Raw genomic sequence first — 22,901 nt, forward strand, 5'->3', positions numbered from 1 at the left:
AACAAGAAAAGTTTTAACAACGGGCTACTTTTTTGTCGTGGAGGAATTCTGTGCAGCGGGCCTCAATGTGGGCAGAGCTTCACTGCAGACTTAAGCTGTATCCAACTGTAAAGAGAGTAAATACAGCTGAAATGGGGAGTCTCTATTCCCTTAAATGGATGGCATAACCAAATTTCCACACGTGCCCGCACAGGTGCTGGTGTATATTGCACGAATCAAGCAGTGTGGATATGATAGAGTGTCGCAACACAGCTATGAAAAGTGCTGCAAGGCTTCATGGACACCAGGGGGCACCACGTGCTCTGCACAACAGACTTTCCCTCAGTTTATTCTAACTTATAATTTTCTTTTTAGAATCAATCTTTTCAATTAATGATGCCACTGTGCATACTTGTACTGTTCTAAGAAAGGCAAAAACTAATAAGCATCGAAGAAAGCATAAACATAAGGACGAACCCACTCGGTAACAGCGAATGGCTATGGCAGCCTGCACATGTGTGGCTCTCAGGCAAAGAGTTCAAGAGGGCACTGCACAGACTACATAGTTTAAGGCAGTTATTCTAGGCAGGAAGTCAGACAACAGCATCACTTTGGATTGAATTTAATAAGTTCTATTAACACCTGAACATGATATACACACATATGCACGCCAATATATTAAAAAAAACGTCATGAGGCAGGCCTTGTAGCAAGTCCACTGCTGTGTATGTAAAACAGCTCACGAAAGAAAGAAAAAAATTATGCAATAAAAAAAAAAACTTTGCTGCAGAAACAACAGGTAGAGGTTTCGTTTCACACTGCGGTAAGTTCACTCAAGTTTGCACTGTGACTAGTTTGCTGCCATTTTTTTGCAAGCTGAAGTTAGAAGCAAGCGGACACTGGATTTGGTAAATGCGCTTCTGTGCCTGAATGTTATCACCAGCCTGCCGTTTTTTTTTTCTGCTACAATGCAGGAGAACAGCGATTACAAGATAAATAGATACAAGAGATACATCTGTCACAATGCTGCAGTCTCACGACCATGAAAAAAAAAAGCACTGGAACATGACTGAGTGAAACAAGAAAATAACCGTTTTATAGCAACATTAAATAAGTCACTCGTGTGTAGTACTATTCACTCTCATTCTTGAAGCACATGTACAACGCATAATCGCTGCTTGCAAGTTACTTGCCCAAGTAAAGGCATATAGCATTGTAAATGATGCATCGCCTTAGTGTAGAAAAAAAAAAAAATAATAAGCGTGAACTTACTGGTGCAACCCGTTTCCTTACTGTGTGAAGGTTGGTGACAATGGTTAAGAGTCCAAACGCGCTGCTGCAAATGATAACTACTCAGAGTAACTTCTGCGTGGGTCACATAAGTAGCTGCTAGGGAAGTTGACAACGTCAACTCAAGTCACGTCCAGAAAGTCAGTTGCATCGTGATGCAATAACGCGCACGAGCATTTTCAAGCCTATACACAACACAAGCTATACCAAGGTTTTAACGGCTAGATATATGTATTTCCGAAGCACTCTCTCGAGTAGCTAGCTCTACCCGGTTGTTCACACTACTCTTCATTTTGAGTTTCTCAGCATAAAAAACACACAATAAAAACCTAGCTGAAAAAAATTTAAAACTGAAAACACCACAATGAATGTCAGAATGGCTTGAATGCAGAAGTGGTCACGCAACAAATGCATTTAAATCAGTATGCGGCTGCCATCAGTACCCCTCTCACCAGGGCCACTCCAGAAGAAGTTCTACGAGGAAAAGTCACAAAATTATGACATTGTTAAATCGCTGCCTTTGCGTATAGCTGCCATGAAAAAATTGTTGATTAGCTGCTTGTTTAGTTTTTGATAAGCTTCCAGATCTTCTAGAACCTAGGATTACACCGGCACTTGTTCCCAACAGCAACATCCTCGTAGCAAGCAGTAATGCAGTAAAGTTGCATGTAGTGTGGTGCTTCTTCCTATCACTCACAGCTTCTGGGAAATTGGAGAGAGAGCCTCTGCACACAGAATCAATCAAACAACAATCAACGTCGTCATTTTGTCATTGCCACTAGACTGATGAATGACGGAAGCAGCGAATACTATATATGTGAAGAGCCTAGCAATCCAGCACATAGACACGCTACAAGTACTCAAAACAAAAACTTTTTTTTTTCTTACTGAAAAGAAATGTGAAATCCTTCTCGCTCCTGGTCTTTCTGATCCCAAGCATTCCCAGTCACAGCCTCAGTAAATGTTGAGAGAACTTCCAATACTAAAGCTAACGCTGCTTTCAGGCCTTGCAATACTCTATGTCCTTATTAACGTCAATAAGAACCTTTCAGTCTCCACTTATACTGGTCCCCGCAAACAAAACAGCTTGAAACTGTTTGGCCATTTGTTACGTGCTAGTTGAGATGAACAAATCTACCATTAACAGCAACCTGTGTGGTAAGAGCAGCGCATGTTGACCAAAAGGTCATTCTGTCATCCATCTGGACAACAAGCCCCTGTTCCATCCATAAATAACTGCACCATTTTCGAAGTCAGTCCACGACCGATTTCACAGCCCTGTTGAACACCACAAACCTTGCAGCATGTCGTGTGTGTTATTTACCCATACACTTTGGCTTGCAAAATAAGCTGCACATGTTTCAAGGCCTTGCACACACAACAACACTAGCAGCTCTTCGAACGTCGCCAAACAGCTGAAAAGCGGCTCAAACTCAAAACACAAGCCACGAACACTGGGAAATGCTCTTAAAATTTGTACGCCTCCCTCAACTGGCTCAGTCTATATGTTTTCCAAACACGTCACAGCAGCATTATACATACTAGAGGAAAGTTCTTAAGCGACGTCATAGTTTGGTTCACAGTCTTCTTGTTGAACCTCTCGTTGTACGCAGCTTGTGGACGCTGCCACCTCTTCATCCGGCTCCAATGCCTGGCCGTTCCGGGTGGCGACAGGCGAGGCCAACGCCGGAGGCGTAGTGGCAGACGGTGGCGCCACCTGCGATGGCGACATCTGGATGCGGACTCGCACCGAGTCCACCACGTCAAGCAGGTTCTTGGCATCGATGGCGAGGGCGTGCGCTGAGGCCAGCATGCCCTTGCGGTACTCAGCGTCGAGCGTCGTCTTTGAGTATTTGATGGCGAGCTTCATGGCCTGCACGAGGTTGGCCATGTCTTTGCTCAGGACGCGGTGTGCCATCTCCACCTGAAAAAAGCAGATCACAAGGGGATTTAATGTGGCTTCTTGATTCTGGCAATAATCATGATGACTACGCTGCCAGGTAGAACTACTAGTGCCCCACAGGACAAGTGTGGCAAGGGGCTTCCCTGCAGTTGGGAGGAGAAGGAAGATACGGGAATGAACTGGAAGAGGCAGGGGTTGGCCAGTAGCCAGGAATTGTGAAAGAATAAGGATGTTGGCAGCACAATGCAGCTGTCAAGGTCATCAACTAAGCCTAACACCACGACAACATGCTTGCATAATCACATCAGAAGAGATAACTGCAGAGCATCGAGAGCCACCTTTATTTTGCAGGAGACATGATCCAGATTATAGTGACGATGATGGTGATGTAGAGCCTTTGTCAAAAGTTGAGAGCGCAGATGTGTTCACTTCTAGGCCATGCCATGTGGTTTGCTATGCACTGCCAGCATTTCTAATATTTTGGAGGCAAGAGGAACTCTGCACTTTCCTTCTCCGAATATTAAAACTGTCAGGGATGCTGTAAGAGCACCACTACACGACTTAGAAGCAAACCCACCTGGGCTCTAAACTTTTGACAAAGGCTGTACGTCCAGAGCAGTGACAATGGAGGTGCACTGTTTCTAATGGGAAAGCATTATATGTCCCAGTAGCACAAAAGCCGGTGTCCCCCGTCCGCTATCCACGGCACAAAATTCGAAGGATATCAGAACATCTTTTGACAAGGCGCACAGTTTTATTTCGGGGCCATGTCATTCTGGTCACTGAACCTACGCATGACCACCATGCATTGCCTGGACATGTGGATTAAGATTTTCGATCACCAGCTTCCGACCCCTGGCAGTGCCTGCATCATCATTCTACATCATCATGAGCAGAGTATTGTGCAGCGGGACTCCAGGTGGCGACAGTGCAATCAAGCTACAAATGGGCATCATGCTGGCTTTGCAGTCACTGCACACAGCAGCATCGGAAGCATGCGGAACACCAATCTGTTTGTCTACCTTGTGTAATTCTATATATAATGCTTTGGCATTCTCACACATAAGCAGTCTTGAGTGTCTCTGTTGAACTTTTCTTTTTTTTAGTCTGCTACAGTGGAGGATTCTATAACCGTGATATACATGCCTGCTATTGGACCCTAGCAATGTCTAATGCACAAGACTTGCACATTAACCTACAGGGAGCTGACGTTTGAGCTGTTCCAAGTCTATAAAATGCATGTGAAATGCAAACGAATTCAGGAAAAAAAGAAGGAAATGCAAAAATGCTAATCAGATGGGTTGCCAAGCTGATCAGACCTGTCTACCAAGATATGCTCTCAGATAGATTAGTTAATAGATTTCCAAAACCTTTAGTGGCGAATTTTCCACCAGTGTTAAAAAAAAAAAGTGTTCAAAAACAAAAATAGGACGGCACTGCGGGTTGGCCTTCGGATAAAAAGTGTGCACAACCACACTACTGAAAAAGAAAAACAAAATGCTGCGAAAAGAGAGAAAGCATCAAGAGGCAAAGCAATATGGGCTCTGATGAAAAGTGTTTCAAGGCCCATACAATGGCGAAGCAGATCTGGCCATGCCTGGCACACATTCACACAGCAACTGTGCCTTGGGGACATGAACAACACAAACTAACCACAAATTGGCTCACCTCCTTTTTGGACCACAGGGGAAAGAAAGTCATGAGATCATCCACACTGGCCAGAAGGTTCCGAAGCTCTATTCCCACATTCTGAAATAAAAAAAGAAAAAGCTGCTGTCATTCCCCGGTTTGACAATTAACTACCAGCTCAGATACAAGAAGCTGGCTGCAACAAGTTTAGCATCTTCTTACGCTTGCATGAAGCATTCCAAGGGTCATGTTTTGCAACATGCCATCCTCACCTTGACCAGGTCAAGGTACTCCTCCACCCTGGCCTCAGTGACCCCCTGCGAGAGCTGCATGACCGACCGGACCACCCGGGTGGTGCACTCGTACACGTGGTCGTTCGTCCGGTCCGTCTCCAGCGTGGGCGGCTGGGAGCCCGCGGGCGCCGCCATCTTGGGCTGTGGCGGTGGGTACGGCTGCGACTGCTGGATGACAGGACCCTTCTGCATTTCAGCGACATCTCCCGTCACAGGTGGGCTCTGGAGGAGAAGCCCATGCCAAGCCAATAGAAGATGATGAACAAGGTTGGTTGGTTGGTTGGTTTGTTTATGGGGGTTTAACGTCCCAAAGCGACTAAGGCTATGTGGGGCGCCGTAGTGGAGGGCTCCGGAAATTTCGACCACCTGGGGTTCTTTAACGTGCACTGACATCGCACAGCACACGGGCCTCTAGAATTTCTCCTCCAAAGAAATTCAACCGCCGCGGCCGGGATCGAACCCGCGTCTTTCGGATCAGCAGCCGAGCACCATAACCACTGAGCCACCGCAGCGGCTGATGATGAACAAGGCCCCGGTTTGCTCTGTCAGACTTCATTATCTCACTGAAGGCTGGAGCACAGTCTTTACACCTGCTGTTTGCTCATGTAATTAAAAACCAGGAATTTATCAGCAATTACTAAACATCCCGAAGCAACACACCGACAGCAAGGGATGCCATAGTAGAGGGCTCTGGATTAACTTAAACAAACTGGGGTTGTTTAACAAGTGCTGACATTGCCCAGAACGTCGGTAGTTTTGTATTTCACTTCATCCAAATACAGCCGCCGTGGCCAAGACCAAACCTGCAACCTTAAGAGCTGTAGTCAAACACTAAAGCCATTGAGCCATAAAGCTACAATCAAGAAATACACTAATATGCAAATATTTTTGATGTGAAAGTGAACATTAAAAGGAAAAAACTGCACTAGAATGGTACCTATGCATTAATGCACAGTGCAGTTAAGAATGCCACAAAAAGAAGTGAAATTCAGAATAGACATAAACATAAAAGAAGTGAAATTCAGAAAACACATAAACACAATACCCTTCTCTGCACAAGTTTGGTTTCATTACAAGAAACTTGGTTTAGGCACTCCAGTCGCGAAACCAAACCATATCTTAGGTTTCAAAGAATGCTCATAATGCCAGAACACTGACTGTGCACGAGCACATATAACAAGTCATCGAAAAGCCAGTAAATATTGATACTAAAAGTTCTTAAAAAAAATATCAATCAAGCTCCACTGCAGGCTGCTCAGGTTTTAAAATCACCCAACATTTATTTGCACTGCTTCTGCATCGTGGATTTACTGTACTAGAGTCCAAGCAACTGGAACCCCTTAAGAGTTAACGTGGCTTTGACAATGGCTACGTGAAACGCAACTGATTTCATAAACAGGAAGGAAGGAGAATGGTAAACCAGAGAACAAGGCACTTACATGTTTCTTCTCTACCATGGAGTATTCTAGCGACCCTGTGCAGACTTCCTCTTGCTTGAATGGGCCAGGGCTTGCCACAACTGCAGCATAGGCACAAGAATAAATTTAAATAAATTCATATACAAATTCCTGACAGCATAACCACACTAATCTCTTCGTCAAATCAACCGCGGACGTCATGAATATATAATATTCTATGCCCCAATCGTTATTTTGTATATTTTAGATATCCGCTAGGCATCTGAAAAATAGCTGCATGAGGTACAGTGGGCATCTGTGAGGTGTTGCAAAGCAACTCCCATAAATGTCCATGGCACGTCCCAATGGAATCCTGCAACAGACTTACTTGGACATAAATAACAATGCCAAAAATAAATTGTTATTTGAAAAGCGCAGTTTTTGTATTGGTGAAGACCTGAGCCATGCCATGGGGAAGGCATGAAGAAGGGAGTGAAATGAGGAGAGAAAGGGGCACGTACTAGAGGGCCCCGAATAAATTTCGATCATCTGGGGTTTCTTAACCTGCGCTGACTTCGCATGCACAGCATATGCGCATCTTTTGCGATCCTCCATCAAATGTGAAGCTGAAAAATGCCCCCTTTTATATGCATTACTATGCAATGAATTACATTCAAGACTGAAACCTGACACACTAAGGATATCCATAGTTGTCGGAAGTCAGGCTTAAAAAGTGCAGTACTTCAAAAAATTCACCATTTTTTCTGTGAAATATTAACCTCCCTTTTTTTTTTACATTATGGCTACAAAGATGTATGACCTATTACCTGGGGAAGTTGGGCTGGTCCCATTTGCCATGCCTAAGCTCCCTGCATCAGAAGCATCACTGCACGACGCTCGGCGGCGGTTGGGTGTGGTCTGAAAAAACAAAAATATGGTTATCCATAAACTACACGTTCTAGATGCAGCAGACAATATGAGAGGCATATTTAGCAAAACCAGACAGCACTACATTAGTAGCATGGGTGACATTACCCTAAATGAGGCGACGTGTGAAGCCACACCCAGTGAAGCCTCCACCCACCAGTTTCCACCCATCACCCCAGTAGGCTGCCTACCCACTCACCCACCTACACCCTCCAGATGGCCTCCACTTACCGAAAGATCACGCACCAGTGGAATGAAAAAGTTACACTGAAAACAAATTCAAAGCCGCAATGCGAAAGCGATCAATGTGAATGAAAATGTACAACCACAACTGCTGAAGCAGATTTACCGCGCAACATCGTATGATCACCTGAAGCTTTTTTACTATGCTGGAATATCGGAAGAACATCCACCATTACTTGGTAGCAATTAGGTGTAATAACAGCACCACCACAACCAGATGAGAAAAGTCCTGCGCAGGAGGAGATGGATAAGATTTCATAGAATGTGGGTTTGCATAATGAAATTTATTTCTGCATGGTTAGGCAAACCAATAAAATAAAAAGCTTGGAACCCCATGATGGTACATGCCAGCTGCAATCAACTAGAATGAATACCAGATGACCAGTTGGGGAGGGAATCCAGAAATCACTTCTCCGCAAACTCGCATCCCACAAACTTTTGTTCATGACTGCATACCCGCAAATTTCCAAAACTAGTCTCTCAGCCGCCTTCATTCAACAATGTCTCCCTTCTCTCGATATCCAGTAAGCCATACTAAAATGCAACCAGTAGGCTGGTCTGTCATGCCCTTTAGATCAAATTCACTTACAAGGGTGGACGTGCAGGCTAGTTGGTGAACCATGATTCTTTAAAACAGCGCAGAAGACAGGGACACAGAAGCGCTGTGTGTGTCTTTTCTTTCTGTGTCCCTGTCTTTTGCACTGTTTTAAAGAATCATGGTTCACTTCTTTCCCTTCATTTAAGCTAGAACATCATCTGTTCGTACTTTAACCTTAGCCCAAGCTCCCCTATATTAGTTAATACAAGAGTTACAGTTCTCCTTCCTGTCATCCACTGTGCTGCCATCAGTCTTCTTGGACTACAAGTGAATGCTAACAGGACACACCAGTTACACACATTTTCCTTTCTTCCGGCACATCAGTAAGTCTGATGCTTGCAACTTGGGGCAGCCTTCCTAGTGCACTCCAGCACATGTTCATCCTGTAGCTAATTCCTCTCTCGTAGTTAATGTTGCTCTGACAACCTGACCAAGATAAATATTCGTGCAAGTTTTTTAAGGTGAAAGCCTTTAATGGCTCATACTCGCAGCCATGACTCTGTCTGTCCAACCGTTACATCTGAAGTGAAAGTCAACTAGTCATTACAAGTCACAAGTTATTTATTTATTATTAGTACCTCAAATGCCCCTTGGTGTGGGGTATTACATGAGGGATGGGCATAATGTTCAAGTGAACAGTGGTTCAATGGCAGTCTTGAAGGAATGTGGGTCGGAGTGGTGCACAGCGTCGACAGGCAGTTTGTTCCAGTCCCGTCATGAATAACAAGTCATGAATAACTAGTCATGACTGGTTAGCAATGACTAGTTAGTCATTAACCAGTCATGACTAGTTAGTCGTTAACCAATAACGACTAGTTAATCATGGGTCATGACTAGCCAATCCAAGTCGCCCCATAGCTGCCTCGTGTGTGCCTATGGCCGTGAAGCTAGAGTTGCGTGGCAAGGCTTTCGGCTCACGCACTTTAAATCGTCAAAGTGCCCTCTGAAATTTTTTTTTTGCCTCTCTGTCATGGCACAGCCCTGACAGCTAGCGGCGCACGCACTCACGGGCAGAGGGTCGAAGTGGGTCGCCTCCTGGTTGAGCCACCGCGAGTCCTCCTCGGTCTCGCGCTGCTGCATCTGCAACCGCATCTCCAGAAGACGCTGCTCCAGGCTGTCGTTATCCTGCACCACACCCCGTACACCACACCATGTACGAGAGCTCGATTTCTTCCTCGATCTCCCTCCTCACTCATTACGCATTGTACATGCCACACAGAGGGAGAGCTTTCGTCACAGCTGCTGGCAAAAATACTGTAGAGAATACCGTGATAATCCTCATACCTTCTGGTTATGGCCCACGTGCCCTAACCACTCGCACAACAACTATGCAAACAATGCATCAGTTTGGTTTGGAGCCACATATAATGGAAATAGTTTTTATCAACGCCCATGCAACACCACATAAGTTTTCAGCCATTAGTACCGTATCTACCCACATATATGATTCGTCAGTTATTATTTTTATTTCAGGACCATACTCTTCAACAAACTCGGGTGTCGATCAGTAAGGGAATCATGGCAAGGGTGAGGCACAAACCCGTCTACAAAAGGAGAAAAGCAGGAAGAATGAGAATGACACCGAGATCCTATTGCAGAAGGTCCTGTGTTCTGGCCTTCGATTTTTCGCAAACTACAGTAGCCGCTGCACTAATGCTGCACAAAGGTTTTGTGCATCTCTCCTTTTATAGACGGCCACAAAAAATATTCCCAGATAAGGCTGATAATGAAGACGAGAATGGAGCCCCACCGCAGCACACAATTTAGAGGCAGATATCCCCATTAAAACGAAGCTTCTCCGAGTTGCACAGATGTGCAGTGAGTCATACCTCCTATGGAAGGCGACGATTATTTGCAGCATGTAAACAGGCTGTCATCTTATAAGTGCAGGCTTAAAAAAATTTAGCAATTTTGATGTTGCCAAAATGTGTGTCAGATACTGAGAAAAGCAACAGGGATGCTTGTATAGCGTTTTTTCGCACTGCCGGTCACCTGAACTGCACATTGATGGCTCAGAATTGATTGGTTGACCATTACAACCTATTGACCTACATGATTGTAAACAAGATACATACATAACATCCCTCCATGTGTTTTGGATTCCTAGCAGCCAACAACAAAGTGGAAACATTAACTGAGAGACAAGCAGTACTTGCTTCCCCACAATCCTGACAAAGTCTTCAAGGTGACTATCCAGCTTTTTTAAATCATAAACAAAGGTCATCTATCACTCTTCCTTTTCCAGTCCCATTGCAAACTACGATAACTCGAAAGCTAGTTGCACCCAAGAATTTACGTACTGCGTTTAATAACACTAAAGACTGCTCATGATGCACTGAAAAATGCCTGCTCACCAGAAATCACAACCAATGCTCACTGGCAGCCAAGCAAGAGTTGACTTGCTGTCAAGCCTGCATTGCTTCAGAACTAACTTTGCTTAACGCGAACAGTATTTGTGCTGAGTGATATGGTAGTATACATATGTCGCATGAATTAACAACTGCAGAGTGTTTCCTGACCAGCACTGCTGAGAACTGTGCAACATGCAAGTGGCTTTCAGTGTTCTCTCTTCCAAGATCAAGCCACACAAAGGAAAACGATACTGACTACACAGAACTACCGTATTTATTCGAATCTAGGCCGATAGTTTTTTCAAAAAAACGAGATGTAGAACTCTTATGTCGGCTTAGATTCGAGGATTTCGTTTCGAGGTTTCGTATTCGTAAAATACGAATAAATGTAGCACGCAGGTGGCGCCCCCACAAAACGCCAACGAAAGACAGCACTGTAGCCGTTGCTATCCGTAGCCGATACTGATCAAAGCACACATGAGCACTGGCTGCCATTTTGGCCTTGTTCTGTTCTCGTGCGGTGGCGTGAGCACATTCGCAGCAGTGAAGTTTTCGTGCGCGGTTTTTATCACCAACACCATGGCACCAAACAGGCGGTGCCATTATAGTGCCGCCTTCAAGCGGAAAGTTATACTCGCTGCAGAGCAGTCGTCAAATCTTCAAGCCGGACGGGACTTCGGCGGCTGATCCCGGGCTGGCGTTGCATATGTCTCCTCGCCCAAACGCCAGCCCGGGATCAGCCTGAGCGGGTTCCTGGCAATAAATGTCGTTTGCGTGCTGTACCTCTTGTTCGCAGTTGTTTTTTCGGCCGGCCTAAAATCGAGGTAAGTTTTTTTTTTCTGTGGCCTTCAACTTTCGGGTCTCGGCTTAGAATCGTGGCCGGCCTAGATTCGAGTAAATACGGTAAACAGTACGAGGTATGAAAAAAGTAAATAAAGGCAACACAAAGTACCAAGCATCTGCAAGAAAAAATATACGCACCACACAAAGCAATAAAATGCAACTGTAACAATGCACAAACAAAAAAAAGCACTCTACAGCTACTCCCACAGGCAGGGTACAAGCGCTCGCCTCACAGGGTGGCCGGCATTTCCTCCATGCAGGAATGAATGGGGTCACAACATAATGGACTCGCTAAATAACCAAGGCACTGAGGCTACTACTACAGGATCATGCCAGAGGTAGGGGGAGACCACTGCACAACACACGCACCGCAAACAAAAAAAACGACAAGCCAAACAAAGCATGTTCGAGCAGGCTTCCAAAACATACCACGAGGTTGTCGTAACTCTCCTGTTCTAGGACGAGGTCCTGAAAGATGCAGTGAGCGGTGTCAGCGGAAAACATGCCGGAACCATCGGTCTTTATTTCAATCTGCGCAGTAATTTTATTATAAATTTTTTTTAGCATCATTACCAGCCACTGCTACATGAAAGTTGGAGCGATGGAGAATGTGCGAGAATGAGGCGCTTTGTAACAGAATTTTGCAGTTTTAAACACTGAGCTCATCTTATTTCAAAAGTTTAATATAAACACAAGAGTCTGACGTGGGAGAACCTAGAGATCTCATCTGAGAGCTGCAGTGCAATAACACAAGCAGCCTTGAAGGCTTCCCAAATGACACTGAAAGTGAAGCACATTCAGGTATCCATGATTTTCAGACATTAAACTTACTGTGAAATCATACCAGTTGAGCAATTAAAGCAGGGCATTCAAAATCTTAAGAAGCCTTGGTGACTTACTCATACCATGAAAATTCTACTAAATCAATAATGTATACATATACGAGATGATCTGCAATAATATCAGCATAAATTTTGTGAGCCTAGCATTTTCTACTGCTCTCTCTTAAAGCACTCCACATTATGTGCGGTCTACAGATGACAACTTCTCACCAAGAAATCTGAATCTACGGTCAATTCATCCATGTAACCGGAAAGACGCAATTTATTTCCCACACTTACTCAAGGTGTGCATATTTTGCAAACCATGACAAAACATCCTCATTGAATGCAGTCTGTTCCAGGTTTTTCTGGGCTGCAAACAGTGAAGTGACCCCCTCTCTTTCAATGCCTGGCATGATCCTTCGAAATGAAGGAGTCACGTAAAATTAAAGCCCCTAGCCTGGCGTTCTCTGATACCCATGTATGCAAGCACCAGGAACTGATCAACTAGCTTGGAGCTGCCTGCAGTGAAAGATTTTGGCCTTATAAGGCTGGTAGCTAGTCGTACTAAGGGGGGGATGTGGCTCTCACCAAAAAGTTTTTTATCTCCTGACGTATTTACATGCAATTTGTTGACCATAATTAGAGTTTTTTTTTTTCACTACTCTCCCAAAATTTCATTGTTATATCTCTAAAAAATTAGTTTCCAATGTATATTTTTCATCTCAAATCTTGTGAAAAGGCTACAGAGTTAAGAAAATGTGGCAGAAGACTGGTTCAGCTTTAAGACATTTTAAAATATTTTTCTTGTCAAAACCACACATTTTGGTTTTGAATTTTTTGCATTGCAGTGTCTGTATCACCCTCCCTCAATGGAAAATCTATCCATGAGGGACTGAAAACCACCTTGTACAGAGTTCGATCTCTCGCAGATAGATTGTCATCGAGGGAGAGTGAGGTGACCAAAGGCTCTTTTCCAAGCATTTCAGCCCAAAAGTGCACAGCACCAGGTCTTGAATGAGAAGAAAATTTCATACAAGAAATTTAATACTAAAAAATATGAAAACTAATGAATCTCTCGACCTGCATTATGGTCCCAGGAGTGCCACAAAACACAAACGGGGTTGAAATATACAGAGTATCTAGGCAGAAGACCATTACAGGGAAAATGCCCATTGTTCTAGCATTTTCCAGAAGTGCACAACTGGTGCGGTTAACGAAACAACTTATTTAGCGTACTTCCCGGTCAATTCCAGGAATGAAACTCCGGGACAGCATAAAAAACGAGGCATACAAGAAGATACAACAATTAGCAAAAAATCAATTTTTTTGGCCATTTTTGGAGATCTGAAAGCCACGTCCCCCCTTCAGTATTTGAGAGGCGGGAGAAATGCCACAAAGAGTCCACGAAAAGCTGGTGGCTGAAAGAAGAGGCCATTGACCTGTGAGGCGAGGCTTGACCTTTGACCCGCTGCCACCGCACCCACACCCCCACGGGGAGACGCTGATGAGGAGGTGGTGCTTCCCGCCACGCTACCACCCCCCGTGGTGCTGCTGCTGCTGGCGTCGGCATTGCTACCACTGCTGCCCTGCACACTGCTCCCGAGGGCACTGCTGCTGCTACCACCGCCAGCGCCACCTATGTCCTGTACCGTGAACGTGTTGGTCGGTGACGCTGGCGCCACGTAGGCCCACGCCGGCGGCAGGCTGCCGTCGTTCTCCTGCAGGAGCTGGGCCAGCACCTCTGGCGTCTGCGCCACGATGTACGTCCCGACAGTCGGCGTCGGGGTCTGCGCACGGCTGCCACGGTCGATGGGGTGCCTGGAAGGCTGCAGAAAAAAGGCCGAGCTGAGTTTATACACAATGCTCAATGAAAGGGGTTTGCAAATAGTAGTTTCTTCGTGCGAAGCGGATTTGAAATGAATACTAATTTCTTTCGAATAATTTTGAAGCAAATACAGCTGATATTATGTTTAGACGAACTTGAAACTCGGATAAGGTGAATGGTGTGCGACCTATGGTTGGCTCTCCAGTGGGTTCAGTGAAAAAAAACCACATGAAACAAACTGTTCTGCATATGATTCGGTTAAGACGAATTTTCGCAGTGACTGTGAACCCCGGCGACCCCGCACAATGGCACTCATGGGGAAGCTCCGTGGCACAGTCGACCAAAGGAAAAAAAATATAAAACGCTTCCCCAGAAGAAAGCACACCCTGAATGCACAGAGCATCTGCTTGTAGAGTTGATAACAGCTTCACTGTGGAAGACTTGAAATAAGAGAAGTGTACACCCAGCTGGGCACATTCAGAGCACTTGAAGCCTCAAAAATAAAGTCAGGAAAAAAAAACATACAAATAGCAGTCACTGGTGAAAAAAAAAAAAAAGAGTGAAAAGAAGAAAACAAGACACATGCTGCTTTCAAGGAGGATAACACAACTTTGTTACATGCTCTCACTGTTCAACTCACTCTATGTATAATACCACCTATGTTCCATTTGGAACTGTCCTCTCTCTGCAAGGTAATTTGATTACATTTTTAACGTCGCATATATTTGGACATGCATAGCATGCTCACATATCTTTTCTGCGGGCACTTCTGTAAGGTAAAAAAATTTTCTGGCCCCTTAAGGAGTCTACTGTATTTCCAATACTTCTGGTGCACAAAAACAGTTCAATGGCACTATAAGCATTTTCAAAATCACGTATTTTTGTACCACACAAGGCCATTACATGAAAAAAAAAAAATGAAAAAAACAGAAAGCATGAAGTTTTGTCAAACTAAATGAAGCTGTGTCGACTATCTGAAGAGGAGGTATGGTGAACTGAATCCATAGAAAGCAAGCGTTCCAGAAATGTTATTCGCTTGAAACCAATACTTCAAGGTTTCGAATACCAAACATTCGAACTGAATACTGAATACCAGTTCACTCTGTTTGCTCACTTGATTGCACTTCCATGAGCTAGCACAACATCATCTATGCCAAAGTGTGGAAACAAATTGCACCTATGACACCATTCATGTGCACAAAACTTCACAAGCAGCACAATGGCGCTCGTGCTTACCTTGGGGGGTGGTTCATCAGATCCAGAGGAACCTGCAGAAGAATAACACCAATGTCACAACATAAAAGAGTCTGCAGAAGCCTACTTCCTTAGCTCAAAAAGCTAGTTCTTGCAGAGCCTTGCAAGTGGCACTGGTATACAGGTATATCATCAAAATCATGATGATGATGTTGTACAGACGACCAGCTCAAAACAACTGCCCTCATTTCATACATGAATGGTCAAGCGAAAGCTGCTCGAAAGTGGAAGCTCGCCACAACTTACCCCAGGACATGGCCTGGACCCTGCGGTTTTCTCGGCGCATGGTGTCTTCCAGCTGATGCCGCTCTTCAGCCAAAATTTCACTGCGAGGACAGCACAGTGCAATTCATTTACCGGCTGCAGGCGTGTGAAAGAACATTTTGATTCGCAGTGCTTTATATTTACTTCAGTGTCAACCAACACAGCATCCTAAGGAAGTGCAGAGGAATTGTAAGACTTTTAAATCACGAAGCAAAGTAATCATTGTCATGTCTCAGAATGTATGTGAATTAAAACATAGCAGTAGGAACAACAACAAGCCACATGTGGTAACTGATAAGCATTCATTACACTAGAAGTGCTGGCAGGCACCTTTCTTTTTGCACCCTCATCAGTATTCATCCTGCACATGTTTGACCTAGCCATCACAATGGCTGTGGGCTTCTCTGCTCCAGCCAGTGCCACGCAAGGCATGGAGAGTCGTTAAATTTTCCCCTACTAGACCGTGCCAGTGTGTGTTTGTGTCCAGTTGCACAAATGACGTAACGAAGCGAAATGCAGGAAGGTAATCAGGCATATGCTCAGTTAACGTGATGGGGAGGAGGATAAACGCTCGAGCTGGTGAAAAACGTCTGCAACACTACCACACCGTGCGCACACACACAACATCCTGCCACGGCACATTCCTGCTCCCATGCAGACCGTTTCGCTGAAGACCGAGCAGTTTTTTTTAAATATGCTTTTTCAGTTGGAAGAGCGCTTTTTTCGGCATAGCATTGTCAACGGTGTAGCGCATCAGAATAGATGTGCAAACTAGAAGGCTGGATATTGATTACGTTACTTTTTAACTATTACTGTTAGTCTACTTACTTAGTGAGAGGTTTAAAGCCCACCGTTAGTAATATCTATATCACTTTTCCGAATTTCGAAAATGCCATTCTGCTGCAGTGCAAGGATTTCTGGGGCCAAATATGGCCGAAAGTGATGCTGTACGACCAGAAAGGGCATTAGCCATGCCTATGAGCACACCTACCTTAAAGTAATGGTTGAAAAATTGACTATTCAATATTAGTTAACCAACCTGCTAGTTAGCATGTTTAGTTGTATTGTGATGCACAACACTGCTCACAATGCTATGCTGAAAAAAAGCAATCTAACTCCAAAAAGCTTATTTCATAAACTACTGACTTGCATTCTTAAGTGAAACTCTCACAGAGTACACAATATAACACGCGCATTCACCTGAGCACCTGCTTGACGTCTCGGAAGCAGGGCCGCTTGGATGGCTCGTAGGCCCAGCACTGGGACATGAGGCTGTAGAGGCGCGGGGGACAGTCGGGGGGCAGCGGCAGCCGCTCGCCGTCCTCGATGCGCCCGATGACGTCGTTGTTCTTGACCCCCTGGAAGGGCTTCACGCCGAGCATCAGGATCTCCCACATGCACACGCCAAACATCCAGACATCGCTGGCAGCCGTGAAGCGCCTGAAGTTTATCGACTCGGGGGCCATCCACTTGATGGGCAGCTTCCCGCGAGAAGCCTTGTAGTAGGAATGATCCTCCACCCAGCGCGACAGGCCAAAGTCGCCCAGCTTCACGCAGTCGTGGGACGACACCAGCACGTTGCGCGCCGCTATGTCCCTGCACAACGGCGGCAAAGCACAACGCTCAGTACACGGTACTCTCTCAACGCTCTCCAAAGCACCATGCTCAGTACTCTCTCAACACCCTCCAAGTATTTAAAGGTGCACTGAAGAGGAATCTGAACTTGTCTTTTTGCCATGGGAACTCGATCTACACGTTCCTAGCATTCTTAGAAACTGCGACTTATTGCCCTGTATGGCCGATTTCCCTAATTAAATTGAATTAACGGCCGGCGCCCGCCATTTTTTTTAATTCTCCCTCGTACGGTGGGCGGAGTCGACCAACGCGTGGAGTGCCTTTCACCCAGTCCCGTGGCGGCTTGCCGCTCTGCCATCGGCGGAGTAATACGTAGTAGTCCGTAGTAGCAAATAGTCCGCGCGTATTTTTATTTCTGCGGGCTTATTTTGCGGCTATATTATCTGCGAATCAAACTATTTATTCATGGAAACCTAAAAAACAACATAAAGTGAAAGCAAAGCCTCCACGGAGCTAGCTGAAAGGAACTTCACGCGTTGGTCGACTCTGCCCATCGTACGAGGCAGAATTAAAAAAAGAAAGGGTGGGAGCTGGACGTTAATTCGATTTAATTAGGGAAATCGGCCATACAGGGCAATAAGTTGCAGTTTCTAAGAATGCTCGGAACGTGTAGATTGTGTTCCCGCGGCAAAAAGACAAGTTCAGAATCCTCTTCAGTGCACCTTTAAGTGCACTGAAGTGCACTTTTGCTGCAGTACAGCAAAAGAAAACGAGAAGAAGTTCGCACCGGCACAACATAAATCACAGCATGAAAAGTAGGTTTAGCACGACAGCAACCTCGGCCTGATGACTCGTGGCTGGAAATTGGATTCATGTGCTCCAAAAATGTAACAATGAAACAAAGGACAGTCATACAAGTGGATGCCATACAAGTTGACCAGATCTGAAGACAAACTAATGCTCTGCATGTCACCAGAATATGCCTGCCTGCCATTCCACTAGGGACGTCTACAGGGGACAAGGAGGAAATACTGCCAAATAGGTATTTGCTAGATAGTAGTATTTGACAAAGTTCTGAAGAACTTCTGCTCCTGGTGCAGATGAAGCAATCATGCAAGCATAAAACACAAAATGAGCCATACGATTTCCCACAGACAAGTCATGACAAAACATGCACTTTATCATCAACATGCGCATCTTCCAATTCTTAACGCAATGTATGATCATCATCAGCAGCAGCAACAGCCCAACCATGCTCAGTGCAGGATAAAGGCCTTGCCCATATTCCTGCAATTATCCCTGTCCTGTTCCAGCTGTGACCCCACAAACTTCCTAATCTGAACCCCCACCTGACTGTCTGCCACTCCCTGCTATGCTTGGTGTATGAAATATGTACAAGAATCAAATCCACCATTTCAGTCCGTTACTCCACAGTAAAGGCACAGTAGCAGTACTACAAGCACCTTCCAGCACTTTATGAAAACCACAAAGAGAGGGAAAGCCCCAGAGGCGCAGAAAAATGCCACCGTGACCCCCTGTAATGGCCACAAGTTGTTACCCGGTGCAAGAAGGGCAAAGGTAGACTGTGCGGGGGGCATACCTGTGGACATACTTCTTGCTCTCGAGATAGGACAGAGCGGTGCTCAGCTGGTAGGCGTACTGGATCAGCGTGGCCAGGTCTAGCCGATGCTTATTGTTCTGCAGGTACGCTCGCATCTGCATTGGACCAACACACATCGTCCCCCCAAAAATTCAACATGCAGACAATGCAAACAGCATGACACCTCACCCAGCACAACTAAGTAATGTATGTGGAAGAAAAATGTAATAAAGGTCGTTCAGCATAACAGAATAGCCAGCCCAGTGAGTTAATCGGTTTAAACAAAGCTTGTTACAGAGTGTGAACAAGTGCGAAATTTACTGCCTGTACGCATGGTTCTTTTATTTCCTGTTTTGTTCTACCTTGAATGACTCCCTAAAAAGTGGCACAACTGTGATTAAAATCATATAAAAATGCACTAAAACTCTAAACACAGAAATGCAAGGACTGAAACGTTAGTCATGTCTAGAGCAATTAGGTAGATCAGATGCACAAAACTTTTATGTATATGCCTTAGAAGGCCAGTGCAACTCCACTGAGTGAGTGGGAAGACCAAGACACTGTCAGAGTAAAATATAGTATAACCAATCAATAATCAAACTGGCAGAAAATGAAGGTCATTTACCCAAGCCGATTTCTCATAACTCCCAGTGACAGGAGATAGTAAAGGTAAATAAAAAAAAACAATACTTCTTCACTGCATTCGTCCGCTGTTCAATTTCCACTATGAAAGGTCTAGCTATGAATGAGGCTGCAACAAGGATTTCACACCCACCTCTCCATGCTTAGCCAGCTCCATGACAATCCAGATCGGAGAGCCCGAGCAGATGCCAATGAGCCTGATGATGTGGGGGTGATCAAACTGCTGCATAATATCTGCAACACAACCGTCACCCCGTTTGAGCACATTTATGCAATATCTGCTAACACTGTCATCCTCTTCCTTTGTGCAAAAACTGAGAAAACGAAGCAGCAAGATGAAACAAAAGACAAACCCACATAGAATACATCTAAAGCTTCTCATCCATAGAAACCCACTGCTGGAATACAGAGCCAATGCTTCGGTGTGAAAAGTCTTGCCGCCATATGTTACTGGGCATTCAGTTAACAATGGCTTGCTAGCGACAACTGAGTAACTGCTCCCGTAACTGTGGAATTCCACAGCAAAAGATGTATGTGGTCTAATACATGCACTTGTTGGCTCAATTAGTTTCTACAATTTCATGGTGCTTCATTTTTCTCAAGATTATCCAGCAATACTTGGCCCCTTTGTAAGGCTTCTCTTTTGCCTCAGAAGGCCATGAGTAACACCTTCTACTGCATTTTTTACTGCTTCAGCCCTCTCTCCGGATCACACAAGAGTGGCCCTCACAGGTGAGCAGACAATTTGCAATACTCGACTCCAATGATTAATCAAAGAGCACTAGCCCTTTCTTTCTCATCAGGGCGCCCAGACAGAATTCTGTACTGCAAAAAAAAAAGAAACAAAAAAAAACTGAAAAGAGGGTGCACAGCCAACTTACAGGCTTCTTCAAGAAACTTTTCGCCCATGGACTCCTCTGTCTCTACCTTGCAGGTCTTGATGGCTACGGGGACCACTTGGTTGTCCGCCTGCAGTCAAGCCCGAGGGTGATCACTACACAGGCATCCTTGCTGCACAGCCTTCACACAGGCACTACACAGATATATTACATTACACAGGCATAACACAGATATGCATATCTGTTGAAGAATTCAAGAGTCACAAAGATTGTGGCACTGTAACGAGGGTGCCATCATGATACCAGTAGGCATGCTAAACTTTACCAAGAAACGAAAATTAGAGCTGCCAAAAACAGTTGCAAGTCAAGACAAAGCACGGGCATTCTGGCATCAACTACTACAACATAAAGCAAAACAAAACGAAAACTGCATGAATTGGCAACTCTTTTTCTAAACCAAAAGCTTCAAAATGTTAATCAAGTATGGTGTGTGCAGCTCATAAGGGTATACCTTTGAGGTGTAAGTGCCTTTGTGGACGTCTCCAAACTGGCCTTCGCCAATGATGTCTCCGAGAGTGATATGGGAACGACAGAGTTCGTAGTCTTTGGCTGCGGAATGCAAAAGGGGAGGTTCCTTTATGAAAAACATGACGTAAAACAAGACTAAAAATAAAAAAAATCACAGGCGGTTTAGCTTAGGGCTAATCATAAATCATCATGTGCTAACACGATTAGCCCTGGTTTTTGGATGGTTTGAGCTGACCTACCTTGGCTGATATACAGTCAAGCCCACTTATAACAATATTCAAGTGCCATGGAAATACTATTGTTATAACCAATAATTGTTGTAACAGGATTGTGCCGAAAAAAAAGAAAAGATGACAGACTTCATAGCATTTATTGACAGTAAATACCCGGATGGGTTTGATTGTTTTAATGCCTGTAAAAGCTCGTTAATTCAAACTTAAGGGGCCCGGAAAAATGTTCACCGTTCACCGATGACCAAAGCACCCCCATCACTGCACCGGCGGGTGCTTTGCACACCTCCACGTCACAGGAATCAAACCGGCTTTCCGGAAGTGATTCTTACGGGAAAGTCAAGAAGTGTGCAGAACCAAGGGTGCAGTGACAGCTGACAAGAGGAAAACCGTGCTGGCTGCACACACGTGCACTGCACCGACTGATTGGGAGTGCGCATGGCACGCATAGCCAATGCAGCAATGCAGCAGCTCGCCTGACGTGATGACTCCTGCTTCTGGGACGCGCGAAATATGTGAAGCTGGGAGTGTGGGGGAGTTAGCAAAGAACAGGGGAAGATGGGGCAACGTATGCGCTGCCGTAGCTCAGAGTGTAAAAACAAAGAAAAACGCGTCTGCGCAATTTTTTCTGTGAGCGGCGCACCCCTCAGTAACGTTAATAATGGACTGCTCTGCCAAGGCTCCCTACCATGCTCCCTACTTTCTTCTCTGCATGGGTCTTTTGCTCAAGGGAATGCATCCGTCATTTCTCCTGCCTGTGTCATTGCAACACGCAAGCATCCTTGGCACGCCCGGTGGCATCGTTTCTGAGTGCATGGTCACGGGTTCTTTTGCTTTCGTGGCGTCGCTGCGCCGGCTCAGTCCGTTGGTTGGCCCCACACGCACACGCTTTTGTGTTGTAAGCGTGGTATTCTGGTGTGGTCGTAGCATTTCCTTGTATTTTTTTTTCTATAATGGTTGACACTCAATTACCAGATTTAATTGTTATAACCAATAATGTGCCTTGACAACATTGTTATAAGCAGTTTATTTTACCACAGAACACATGTTAAAGCTCATGGTGCCACGACTGACCATTGTTATATCCAATATATTGTTATAACCAGTATTGTTATAAGTGGGCCCGACTGTATAATATTTATTTTATTTATTTATTCAACATACCCCTAAAGGCCCTCATTCGAGGGTACATATGATGTAGGTTTGCGTGATATTGCATCCTTTTAGACTTTTACTGCAGTACGATTGGTCCTTCTCTGCATTTATAGATGTCTGGGAGTCCTCGTATACCACTCCTGGCACAGTGGTATACGAGAACAGACACTCACTTGCAAAGAAACAGACACTCACTTGCAGGCGTTGAGTAGTCCCCCTCTTCGTCCACAATCTCAGCATAGTCCTCTGAAATGAAAGCAGGTCTGCCTGTTGAACTAAAGCCTTTTAAACTTGCTACAGTCGCAGTGGAAACGAAATGCCAACAGTAATACAACCAACACATCAAGGACACCTCTGTCAAGTGCCTCTGTTACCTGATACTCCCTGTTTCTTCGAACTGGAGGGGTTGGAATGATTCTTGTGCTTGAAGCCTGACCTAGAGAGAGAGGATAGCCGTGTTATCATTTCCCTCTCCCCATGCTCGCTACTAGTATGCTCAAGAAAGGAAGATGTCAGAGCTCTCATACCTGTATTTAGGGGGATGTGCATCTGCAAGTGAAGTGGGACATTGGATTAAACTTTGATCATGGACAGAATTCTGCCAAAAAGGTAATATATCAATTACGTTGTAGCTTGTGCGGCAGTAATCTGACACATGCAAATTCAAAATTTTCAGCACTTTTAAACAATTTTTTTTTCTTTTTGTAAATGT

General features: G+C 44.9%; 1 protein-coding gene across 9 annotated transcripts in view; it reads right to left on the minus strand.

Annotated features, from left to right (window-relative positions):
• Positions 1-585: 585 nt before the first annotated feature.
• Fak (protein tyrosine kinase 2 Fak) overlaps positions 586-22,901 on the minus strand; it is an 83,406-nt gene continuing 61,090 nt past the window's right edge. For 4 of the 9 annotated variants that reach the window (XM_089551728.1, XM_089551725.1, XM_089551726.1 and 1 more), the window contains 18 exons: positions 22,717-22,738; positions 22,564-22,625; positions 22,385-22,435; positions 20,788-20,885; positions 20,319-20,406; positions 19,571-19,671; positions 18,796-18,911; positions 16,821-17,216; positions 15,603-15,682; positions 15,339-15,370; positions 13,717-14,103; positions 11,883-11,984; positions 9,268-9,384; positions 7,319-7,409; positions 6,534-6,613; positions 5,074-5,316; positions 4,841-4,921; positions 586-3,193 (listed from right to left, as the gene is read on the minus strand). In XM_089551728.1, the coding sequence (XP_089407854.1) occupies positions 2,825-3,193; positions 4,841-4,921; positions 5,074-5,316; positions 6,534-6,613; positions 7,319-7,409; positions 9,268-9,384; positions 11,883-11,984; positions 13,717-14,103; positions 15,339-15,370; positions 15,603-15,682; positions 16,821-17,216; positions 18,796-18,911; positions 19,571-19,671; positions 20,319-20,406; positions 20,788-20,885; positions 22,385-22,435; positions 22,564-22,625; positions 22,717-22,738 (2,516 nt within the window). In that variant the 3' untranslated portion in view covers positions 586-2,824. The remainder of the gene's footprint in view (positions 3,194-4,840; positions 4,922-5,073; positions 5,317-6,533; positions 6,614-7,318; positions 7,410-9,267; positions 9,385-11,882; positions 11,985-13,716; positions 14,104-15,338; positions 15,371-15,602; positions 15,683-16,820; positions 17,217-18,795; positions 18,912-19,570; positions 19,672-20,318; positions 20,407-20,787; positions 20,886-22,384; positions 22,436-22,563; positions 22,626-22,716; positions 22,739-22,901) is intronic. The other 5 variants (XM_089551731.1, XM_089551732.1, XM_089551727.1 and 2 more) reach the window with 4 other exon arrangements.

The sequence above is a fragment of the Amblyomma mixtum genome, chromosome 7, assembly GCF_055824585.1.
Source record: "Amblyomma mixtum isolate Tamu chromosome 7, ASM5582458v1, whole genome shotgun sequence".
Lineage (NCBI taxonomy): Eukaryota > Metazoa > Arthropoda > Arachnida > Ixodida > Ixodidae > Amblyomma > Amblyomma mixtum.